Genomic DNA, 11,660 nt, shown 5'->3' on the forward strand with positions numbered 1-11,660 from the left:
GGTGCTCCGGACGGTCCGACCTGCACAGTCGGACGGTCTGCGGGTGGATCGGACGGTCCGGTATTATCCTCGGACTGTCCGGTCACGTCAGGCAACACCTGTGACCCTTGTGGTGGGCTCTGTGTAACTCCGGACTGTCCGGCGTAGGGTGTCGGACGGTCTGACGGAGGGTCGGACGGTCCGCTATTGTGTGCGGACGGTCCGGCCACGCTCAGAGTTGACTCACCATTTAGCGAAGATGGTGGTGACGGTCGTCCTGGATATGAGTCCATCGGCATACCAGAGTATGGCTGGGGAAACCCATTTGTTGCCGATGTGTTTGGCGCAATTATTTTGGCGCCTAATTTATGTGATAAAAAACTAGGCATGTGAGTTTTTCCTAATGCATGCGCCATCCTTTCTATATCCTCTGTGATACTTTTAATCCGATTATCAAAAGAAATTTTAATATATGGAATATCATCGACTGACCTGGCATCACCTATTGTGGGGAGCTGTTGCAGCACGGATGACATGTAATTGGCGTCTATTTCCCTTTCTTGGACGGTCTTCTGGTGGCAATCCACCCTGAAGTGCGAGAGGAACCATTTATCTGCCACCTTGAGTACCTGATCTTTTTGTCGTTGGACCTCTTCGTCTATTTTCTTCATGTCATCTTTTAATCTTTTATGCTCATCGGCCGATAAATTAGTCAGCCTTGTGCTGCTGTTTGGAGAAGCCCTGTTGAGATCTTTAGAATCGGCCATATAAGCCTGATTTTGTAGATCTTCAACCTCGTCCCCAGCGGAGTCGCCAAAAGTATGTTGGTACCTTTTTGGTCACCAAACACTATAATGAACCGCTTGGTGGTACTTGGCACCTTGGGTTCGGCTCCGCAATGTGAACAGTAGTGGCGGCCTGCGACAGGTCGCCGGATCGCCTGGTAGTGCCCTCTGCGACGGCGCGGACGGTCCGCGACCTGGGCGCAGGAGCGGTGTCTTCCCTGCGTCACACCGGACGGTCCGCAGCTCTGGGCCGGACGATCCGCGACCTGGCGACAGGGTCGTCTTCCTCTTCCTTGCTGGAATCTAGATCTCGTCCCCTGGGGGGAAAAGATCTTAAGGTGCTCCGGGTCGACAGGTCACCCGGGGCGTCCCCAGACAACGTGGAGTCGCCTAAGAATTAAGAGATCAAATCGAGGAAGAGGTCTTAGATGGACAACTAGATCTTGCCCCCCGGGAGGGGTGAGATCCTAGGGTCGTCTTGGGATCGGCAGGCCAGCCAAGACGGATCTAGACGACGTAGAGTCGACTAGGGGTGGAGGTGGATATGTGGAAGGCTACAACTAGAACTATGCTACATCTACTCCTAGGGCAGGAAAAGTAAGTAAGGTAATTGGTTCGATTGGAATGTGTTCGGAGGTTCTCAATCGGCCGTACCCCTTTATATTTATAGGGGAGGAGGTCTGGACCTTTTCCTAAGAGATAGCCAACAAACTCTCACGTGATTAGATGGATAACCACGCACGAGATAAGGATAAACATCCGAGTTAATCTAATCTCGGAACACGCGGACCGTCCGGACCCATGGGTCGGACCGTCCGCTCATTTTGGTGTCCAACAGTTAGTTAAATTATTGGTTAAACATTCTAAAACTTAATCTTGGCTAGATAGATGCATATGCCCGTTGCCCGCAGTTGCATTGAGGCTATAATAATTATTTTAAACCGACCCCTAAATCTTGGCCAGATTGAGATTTGATATCAATGCATAGATGATGATATAACAATCATTTTAGAAAGGTTTTTAGGCCCGCGTTTTGGCAGGGCTTTTACTTTTTTTTAAATGTCTTTGGATAAGGCTTCTTCGTCAAGGCAACTTTTTGAAGGAGCCAAAGCTATTTAAACATCATTTGGGAAAATAGCTTCTAGACATCATGCCATGCCCGGCCAAAACCTGCTCTATGTCGCCATCGCCACCCCTAAATCTTCGTGGGTCGCTATGTCCTCATGCCCGGCCGCGACCTGCTCTATGTCGTCAGCAGCAAGCCCGTAGACAGCATTGGCGTCAAATGTGAGGTGGCCCTGGCTTCAAGCGTGAAGTGGAGGAGGGAGGCGACATCTACGGTTAGCCAGCAGGGACACAGCATTTGCGGTCGCCGGAGCCAAGCAGACTAAGGGTCTGTTTGGTTGGGCTGTGGCTGTGAAAAAAGTTGCTGTGGGCTGTGAGCTGTGGAAAAAGCTGCTGTAGGTTGTAAACTGATAAAAACCTAAAAATCGTTTAGTGGAAACCATTAAAAGTCGTTAATTTTTTTTTGATATATGTTTTCACAGTTCCATCCAAAAAGCCACTAAAAGCAGGTTCAGTGGTGCTTTCAGATTTGCACTATAAGAAAGTCGGCTTTTAGAAAAAGCTGCTTCCTAGATCCAGCCCTTTGGTTGGCTTTTGGCTTTTAGAGGAGCAAAAGCCAAAGCCAAAAGTCAAACCAAACACACCCTAAAGGCGAGGGCGAGGGGCCCCCGAGGAGGTCGACTGTGTGGTCGTATACGGTGTGGAACTCGAAACAAGATTCATATAGAGAATACTAGTTATATGCCCGTACGTTGTTACGGAAGTTAAAAATTGGTATAAAACATATATACGAAACGAGAAACATTACTATAATATATAAAATCTGCGTGACAATTTATGAATTATTATGTTAGTAATAGAAGACAGGTCTCCACTCTCCACAGAGGATGGCAGTTCCGTATTTATTGGCGAAAATACTTACAACGGGAGTCAGCAAGGGACAGAAAGCGAAGACTATACTAAATTCACTGTGCTGAAGCTGAAGCAGGAGCTCACCAAGCACGGGTTTGGTGCTCAACTACTCCAGTTGAAAAATCCCAACAAGAAGGATATCGTTGCCTTATATGAAAAGCATGTCGTCGGCAAGTAGTTCCTCGACAATACTTGTATTTATGCTTTATAGACTTCCCTCTATAGCGTTGAAACTTTAATTGACACAATCGGATTGAAGCGAAACAATGCATGTAACTTAGTTTAAATCTCTGGTCTGTGTATTGCAACAATGGTGCAGTTCATTTTAGCATGCATCGTCGGCAAGTTTGTAGTTAGGAGTCGTGATTGAAATGCTTGTCTTTCCAACCCCGGCACAGGTTTTCTTGTAATGCTATGACGACAATCTATTCGGATTCCACGGTTTTGTGCTGTAATTTTATGCCATCGATCTTTTCAGATTCTAGGCAGTGTTGTACTGTTGTGGCTGGCAGTCCCTATCCAATTTGTTAATAACTCAGTATAGTACAGCCTCGCGAGGTGAACACAGTCCACTGCAATGTTGTTTAAATGTCTTTTAAGAGCGGACAAATTAAGTGCTTTATGTTCTGTCAGTAAATTTGACAGCTTTAACTATGATGCATTTTTTAATCTTATCACACCGAATTTTTTGTATTTTAGCCATTTTTCGGGAAAAAATTCACGTTTAGATCTTAAAAAATTTTAATGTCATTTTTGGACCCTTTGCTCGGCGCCATAGCCTATGGCGCCGAAGTAACACAGCTCGGCGCCATAGGCTATGGCGCCGAGGTCGTGTTGCGTTGGCACAACACGGACGCGTGGCGTCGACGTGGAACCGAGCTCGGCGCCACAGATCTTGGCGCCGAGCTCAGTTGTGTTATTAATATATTTGTTGCAAACATGAGCACAAAGCCCAGCTAGCCCACTTGGTAGAGCACAACGCTTCTAATCTTGTGGTCGTGGGTTCAAGCCCCATAGTTTGCATTTTTATTTGTTTTTCTTTTGTTTATGTCGCTGGTGTGTCCGCTCAAATTTATTTCTCGACTAGATTTTTTTTATCTTTGTCACCAGTGGCGGACGCAGGACCAAAATTCATGGGGGGCCAAAAAACCACGTTACAAAATCAAGCAAGACGGTAAAAACTATAGTTACATAAAATTCAAGTTCCATATCTATCAATATAACATACAAGTTCAAAGAAGCGAAGCAAACATACAACTAAGTTCGTCCTGACCGAATCAAGACGTGCGTACGTTGTCAAATATCGATCTCCTCGAAGGGTGGGACACCGAGAAGAGGCGGGTCAGATGATGTCTCCAGCTGAGAGCCAGGGCTCGCTGGTTCGTCAAGCTCGCCAGTTGTGGTGTCAGGGTCAGGCAACTTCAGGCGTCAGGAAGGAGGCGACGGTGTTAAGAATGCAGCACCTGGGGGGATTGGCCCCGGCAGGCCGGGATGTAAGAAGAAATGGGATCCGATGGATAGATGCGAGGACTAGACCAAAGATGATGGAAGTTGAGAGAACTGCTCAGGGCAATTTTAGCCTATCCAAACCTTATTTTTATATACTTTACAGTAGGTTAATATTAGGTATAAGAGGTTATAAAAAATTGATGGGGTCATTCTATGGCTCCGACAGCATCGGAAAGAATGAGACTGGATGAATAGATGTGAGGATTGGACCAAGTAAAAGGACGAGAGTCGATAGAACTAGACTAATTCAACGAGGAGACCCGTAACAGAACTAGTTTAGCATATCTAAATCTTCATTTTTAAATATACTAAACAGTAAAAAACATGATATATAAAAGATCATAAAAATTGAGGGGGGGCCATGGCCCACTTTGCCCCCCCTCTGCGTCCGCCCCTGTTTGTCACTACTCATTTTTTTAAATAACTCATTAGGTATATTTTTTTTCTTGGGTTTTTGCTGCCAGAACTCATTTTCTTGTGTCCGCTTTTGTGCTAAAATACAAAAAATGAGTAGTGGCTAGATAAAATCCAAATGACATCTTACGAAGCCAAGGCGCTTGCGATCAAGGAGAGACGACGCAATCGATACGGCTCTTTGGATCATTGCTCACCACATCATGCTTTTTTTTGTTTGGAAAGCTCGTTACACTTCTGCTCCAACACATCACGTAACAAGGCTATCTGATTTCAGATAGTGCCGGACAGAGATGATCAGATGAACATGCGCATGGTTGCCGTCGCGCCGAGACGTGGGTCGGAGAGCCGCGACAGAGGAGACGCTGACGCTTACAGCGATGGCTGGGTTTTATTGTCCCGGCGCTGGGCATTGATTGGAGCAGACACGGTAGTGGCTAGATAAAAAAATATAGGTGAGAAATAAATTTGAATGGACACACCAGCGACATAAACAAAAAAAAAAGAACAAATAAAAATGCAAACTATGAGGCTTGAACTCACGATCACAAGGTTAGAAGCCTTATGCTCCACCAAGTGAGCTAGATGGGCTTTGTGCTCATGTCTGCAACAAATATGTGAATAACACAACCGAGCTCGGCGCCAAGATCTGTGGCGCCGAGCTCGGTGCCACGTCGACGCCACGCGTCTGGGTTGTGCCATAGGCTATGGCGCCGAGCAAAGGGTCCAAAAATGACATTAAAATTTTTTAAGATCTAAACGTGAATTTTTTTCCGAAAAATGGCTAAAATACAAAAAATTCGGTCTTATCGCATTGTTGCATGGAAAAAAGGGAGGAGCTTGTAAATGAACGTGAAGTTAGAGGGCAAGAACATGACATTTTTTATACAATCCCAGCACAAGTAGTGAATTGTGTTCAGGTCCTGGGAGTTTGCACATGCTCCTAAATGCCTATTTATATGTGGCAAATTTGATAGGTTTGTATCTTGTCCTGAATTCTCGGTTCAAGGGGCAAAGCTAGCCCTTGCTGCATGGACAGCAAAGTTAGGCATGAAGTGGGGAGGCACAGCAGGGGCAGGAGGTGCCCTGTTACCAGGCCCCCTGGTCATACCCCATCATTGCTCCTGGGCTGTAGAGCTGATCAGCTCCGCCGTTTGCTTCTCTGAGGACGCTACTACCACCACCGCCACTCTGGTGATGGCCGGCAATAAACGCGTTGCTGCTGCCGGTGACTGCGGCGGCGGCAGGGACAACAACGGCGGACTCCCTGGCCATGGTGTAACCGCACTGCCTAGGATGCGTCTGGAAGAAGACCTTGGAGACGACGAGCTCGCCGTCGCGCTCCTCCTCGTCGGAGCCGAGGTGGTACTGGTGCATCACCCAGTTGGTCTTCTTGGGCTTGCGCTGCTTACCGTAGTTTGTGTAGAGCACCAGGAACTTCTTGTACCCATGGGGCCTGCCGTTGGACAGCACCGGCCTGGTCTTGCCCGTCTTGTGCCACCGCGTCTCGCCGCCGTCGTCAACGTTGTGCACCTTCCGCCGTTTCCTCGTCCCCATCGTGTACGCCCTGGATGGACGGTGGAAGAAGTGTCGGACAAGCCCGTCCTTGCTCACACATGAAACCAGCACAGCGTCGGTAGATAATCATGCATATATATGGATGCACACACGCAGATCTAAAACCAGCGAAAATTAAGCTACGGGTGCGTACGTACCGGGGAGCCTCTCCGGGTGCGTGTAGCAGATGTCGTTCTCGTCGTCGATGGTGGGGATGAACTCGTCGACGAGGGGGTGGAGCTTCCGCGTGTCCGGCCTCGCCTCCCCCTCCAAGTGCTCCAGCAGCTCCCGGTCCGTCCCTAAGATTTTGGCAAGGCAAGTCCGGGATCATTATGTTAGTAATAGAAGGCAGGTCTCCACACCATGACTGAACCATCAAGCTCATCATAATGCTGATAGATCCCTAAGATTTTGGCAAGGCAAGTCTGGCTCCCCGTGTCCAGAGAATGGTTGACATGCCTGAAGTAATCAGGCGCAAATTTTATGAAGGACTCAAACTCGGTCTTCTTTATTTGCTTTATGATGAGCCTGCCATCCATTGTTCTTGCAAAGAATGCCTTGCTCTTCCCGCCCTGAGCATCTCACCTCTTGCAACGGCTCAATGAGGCAACGTATGCAAGCTCCGATGGGCAGCATTTCCTTCGGAGGTTGTAGAACTGGTTAGAGTGTACACAGATGACTGAGTACCTCCCTTTGAGAGTTGTTGTCCCGTTGACATCTATTTCTGGATGGAGAGAGGACGATAGAAGAAGCGAGGTATCATAGCTGGAGAGGTCGTCAGATGAAATGCTTGCCTCAGAATCTAAAGACCACAGAGAAGCAGATGAACTTTTAGATAAAGAGTTGTAAGAATTGTCCATTGTTTTACTCCTGGTGGTATCTGCTGGTTCAGTCTCAGCGATAGCATCCATCAGTAAGTGCCGACGTTCCTCAGATACAGCAAGAGCTCGTGATATTATACTGGATATCTCATCCTCTGATACACACAAGATACTACCACCTGGAACTACTGTGAACTGTGGAGATCCCCCCATCTCCTCTAGATTCTCTGTGTTTGTGCAAGGGGGATAAATGGCTTGGACAGTAGTGGTTAACGACCTCAAACCTTTCCAAACATCCAACTTCCACTTCTTGCCTGAAAGCCAATCCGGACTCATTCACTGGGTTCCAAATCCATTTTTCTTCCCCCCGTCACACTCACAGTTTGTGTTGTGCTGATCATTGTAATGCTTATCTTTCCATGCATCATCAAGCAAGGCTGATGCAGTCCCTGCTTCACTGAACTTCTCTAGTTCCTTGATACATCTATTCTCAAGAGATGCTATGCTGCTCATGCGCTCACCGGCTTCAGCGACTGCTGCAGTTTGGCCATTTGCCACTATTGCGTTTTCAGCAGGTGTACAATCTACAAGTTGGTGCAGCCGGCGGTCCCACACATAAAGTTCTAGCAGAAGATCCTGATAGAGCCAATTTACATTAAGGATATCATCCACAAAGCTTGATTCCCTATTTCAATCAACAGCCTTTGCTAGAGAATCCTGGAATGATGATAAAGGCAAGCCATGAAATAATGATTGCCAGAAATGCAGAGTAAATCAAATCAGTGCGACTGATGGAAGGTTCATCTCTGAAAGAGTTTACCATGAACTCAGCCTTCTCTATAATCAACATCTCTTCAAGTTGGGAAAGGTCTTTAACAGGAAACTGATCCTTGAGCTTCTGTAGTGCGCTTGTGACTTCCGAGAAAAGTGTAACTCCTGTAGCAAGAACCTTAAACAGGTGCAGCAGAGGCATTAGGCTCCAGCACTATGGATGTTCACAAAAGAAGCATGAGATGGGACCAACAATTGAGAATGAACGATACATACATTTCGTATATCTTGCCCGTACCACTCGTGCATATCGGTATTGTGAAACTCAAGAGTAGGTTGTGGTTTGCAGGCATTGTAAATTTCGACTGAGGAATACTGGAACATTGCAACTTTGGAGCCCAACTGAAGTTGACACATCCCAAATAAATGAACATAAAACGTAGTACAATACAATGGAAGCGAAACAATTTATGAAATGCAGTCGATGTTTTGAGTTTACCCAAAAGAGCGCAGACAATCCGTATTGAGTGAATGCCCGCATATTGACAACCTTCTAGTGGTTGAGTGGCTTGAAAAACTGAGTTCAAGGAACTTCCCAAATGAAAGGTAGTGTGCTTCAGCTGACATTATCACCCTTCGTGATGATCTGGAGACCCCACTTTCATGTTCACACCTTAATCATCTAGTCCACATCCAAATCTTTCCTTCTGATTCACCAGATAAACGATATTTAGGCAGCAAGTGCCTCATAAGAACAGTCAGATTCCCGTTGCAGTGAGTGTAGGAATACATGTGAGCCTCTGGAGGCTCTCCACATGAGGAACAACTGAGATTCTGAAAAATACACAATCATGAGACGTGAGCATATTCTTGAAATCGAGCTGGGCAAGGTTCCGTATCAGCCAAAAAGAATGGAAGCAACAAGACGCTTCAACCCACCACTCATCTTACCCCCTCTGTAGCATGAGTGCGCGCTCCTTCTCCTCCTAGCCGGCCTCGCCATGTTTGGCTAAGCATGGTGCTGGATCTGTGGAGCAGTCGGAGGTGTCGCATGCTCGTCGCCGTCGTGCCTTGCGGACGAGGAGGGGGCGTGCAGGAGCGCAGCCTGCGACTGCATCTCCCGCATCCGACAGCGCCAAGTGATGGGAAGCCCACGATGCCGAAGACGATTTGGCCGAGCACTGTTGCCCATGCTACCGTCCTCACGGGGAACTCCGTGGGGAGGAAGGAGCCATACTCGTGGTGGCACGAACAGAGATTGGGGCGTGGCACAGTGGCGGCGGCTGGAGAAGAGATGCGCGTCAGTGTCGTCTTCGGGGTCGTGCAGGACATGGTGAGGGCCCTGCCCGGAGCAGAGATCGAGGCATGGCGCGGTGGCGTCGATGTCTTCTTCGGGGTCGTGTGAGGCGCTCAACCTATCGCAACAGAGACGACGAAGGGATAGGCGAGAGAGGATGGAGAGGGGAGAGGACCACAGAGATTGGTTGGAGCGCAGCGCGACGCGGGCGGGCAAACGATGGCGGAGGCTGCGGACGCGAAGGGGAGGACCATGGAGGATGTGTCTGCCCGAAGCAGAGATCGAGGAGCGTTGATGGCGGGCCACGTTGATGGCGGGGCTCGTAGATGGCGGATCGAGGATGGCGGATCGATGGTGCGTTGATGGCGGCCGCGCTGCAGGGCCCCGGATCGCAGGATCGGCGTTGATGGCGGCTGGCGTCGCGGTGATGGCGGGGAGCAGACGAGCGGTGGGTGGGCAGAGAGATCGGCAGAACCAAAATGTGGACGCCTACAGTAGCGTCTTAAGAGTAGTAGAGATATGTGCATTTGATTAGAATGGCTCTTTGCAAAATGTACGCAAGTCAAAGCTGGTTGAGCCAATATTTTTGGCTTCATCGTTCTAAGAGAAACGAGAAAAGTGCTTTTGTCGTGGATAAGAGGAAAAACTTCTGGTAACTGGGGCCCGCCGATCAGCTGGAGGGGAAAGGAAACGTCTACCCTGACGAACCCTACAACACCGAGTCCGGGGTCGACCGTGGTGGAAACAGACAGAAGGGTCGAGCGAACCAAAGGGAAATCACTCAAATGGATCTCTCGCCCGGCCCGAGACCGATCCACTATAAGTGACCGGCCACATTAACTATGCCTCACACTGAGCCACGGCAGAGGCGCCGGTACGCCTTCCACTCATAGCCTACATGCCCCTCGGGTTGCATGCGCACTCTTGACCTATGAAGCCCTTGGATTGTGGCACATTTATGACCCGCACACCCCTAGCCTGTAGCGCACTCATGACCTATCGGGACTAGGCCTGAGTGTGCCGATCGCCTGCAAGGCACAACAGGACAAGTCGCGCCGAGCCCCATGCTACAGAGGTCAGGGGTTAACGTAGCTCGAATGATGGTGTTCGGGCCCCACGCTGCCCACGTCGTCCGCTATAAAGAATACGAGACAACCGGACAACCCCGGTGCCCACCAGTGCGCGTGGCTTCACCCTATGGTAGAACGTTTGGTTTTACCATTGCTCAGTGTCTCCTTCTTTAGGAAGATACCGTTGGCCGAACCCTCCTTGGTCTATAAAAGGAGGAGGTGGGTCCCCATATGAGGGACTGCCCGAAGGACAGACAAACGAGAAGACGCCCAGACAACACCCAGATGCAAAAACGACGAATTGATGACAGGAAGGAGGACGCACCGACGAGGACCCAGAGGCTGGAGCCCCACCGCCGAGCCAAGACTTAGTTAGGACCCCACTTTGTAGCCTTAGCTCCACTTCCTCCACCACAAAGAGACTTGGGGACCTCTCATCCCTCTCGTCCGTTTGTAACCCATACTACGAGCATTGATCTGCAATGGTGCTGATAACTCAAACCGTCGATGACTGAATGTAGGGATGTTCTGTCCGAACCAGTATAAATATTACACCCACCACACACCACCTGGAACCCGAAACACACACACAGAAACTTACATGTTGGAGCGAGGATCGAAACATCGACAATTTTTGAGACAACTATTTTTAATAACATCGTTTGGTACAACTTCAGAAAAAATAATGAAACTATAGTCGAGCCCTAAAAAGCTGCCTTAGAGAAGCCCAGCCAAAGGAGGTCTTAGACGTAAGGAGAGGTCTTAGCGCAAGGAGATGTATAAACGTGTGTGCTTTTATAAAAAAATATGTGGAGAAAATAACAGTTAGCAAATCAAAACACGACCTTAGTCATATGCCATGTTGTTCTTCCCTTTTTAATGACTGCAATCGTTATATTTTCATGGAGTCATACTAATCCAAACATGGTAACAAGAATACAAAGGAAGTGAAAGAGAAGCCCAACGAAGGCCGCATACCACATGTAGGGGCCGGGGTGGATACCGAGCTAGCTCGATTAATTTATAGCTCAACTCGTTATAGCTTGTTATATCGAGCTAGCTCGGCTCGTTACACTAATGATTTAAGATTATTGTAACTAACATATATTTTACAAATTATACTGTAAGTTAAGTCATAATGGAGAAAATCAAGCTTCAATAAGTGAAAACACCTCGAACGGTGAACATTAATGAAATGGCTAAGGAAGGACGCTAAAAGGATCATGACATACTAGTTCTAAGTATCAGATGAGTTGTTAGTCACTTAGTTCAGTAATAGGGCCTTTTATTTATTTTTAGCCATACTTTAAAGGAGGGTTTTGGATGAGTGATTTAACCTAGATTTGTCTCGTGCAGTGCACACTTACATAAAAACTAGTGCCATGTATTTCACATAGGTCCAGAAAAATATTCGATTAAAAACAAAATTGAAAAACTCAACTAGAAGAAAATGTTGGGTCTTTGGTGCATCAGGACATCG

At 47.9% G+C, this 11,660-nt stretch overlaps 1 protein-coding gene and 1 pseudogene across 1 annotated transcript; both read right to left on the bottom strand.

The window, feature by feature from the left end:
* Positions 1-5,486: 5,486 nt before the first annotated feature.
* On the bottom strand, positions 5,487-6,464 carry LOC103648342 (NAC domain-containing protein 73). Its single transcript, XM_035965144.1, has 2 exons — positions 6,380-6,464; positions 5,487-6,269 (listed from the first exon to the last, which is right to left on the bottom strand). Exon 2 carries the CDS (start codon positions 6,219-6,221, stop codon positions 5,754-5,756), a length of 468 nt encoding a protein of 155 aa, XP_035821037.1. The 5' UTR covers positions 6,222-6,269; positions 6,380-6,464; the 3' UTR covers positions 5,487-5,753.
* Positions 6,465-6,540: 76 nt separating this feature from the next.
* Positions 6,541-8,816, bottom strand: LOC109939373 (1-phosphatidylinositol-3-phosphate 5-kinase FAB1B-like; annotated as a pseudogene).
* Between the last annotated feature and the right edge of the window lie 2,844 nt (positions 8,817-11,660).

This window comes from Zea mays, chromosome 2 (assembly GCF_902167145.1).
Source record: "Zea mays cultivar B73 chromosome 2, Zm-B73-REFERENCE-NAM-5.0, whole genome shotgun sequence".
Taxonomy (NCBI): Eukaryota; Viridiplantae; Streptophyta; class Magnoliopsida; order Poales; family Poaceae; genus Zea; species Zea mays.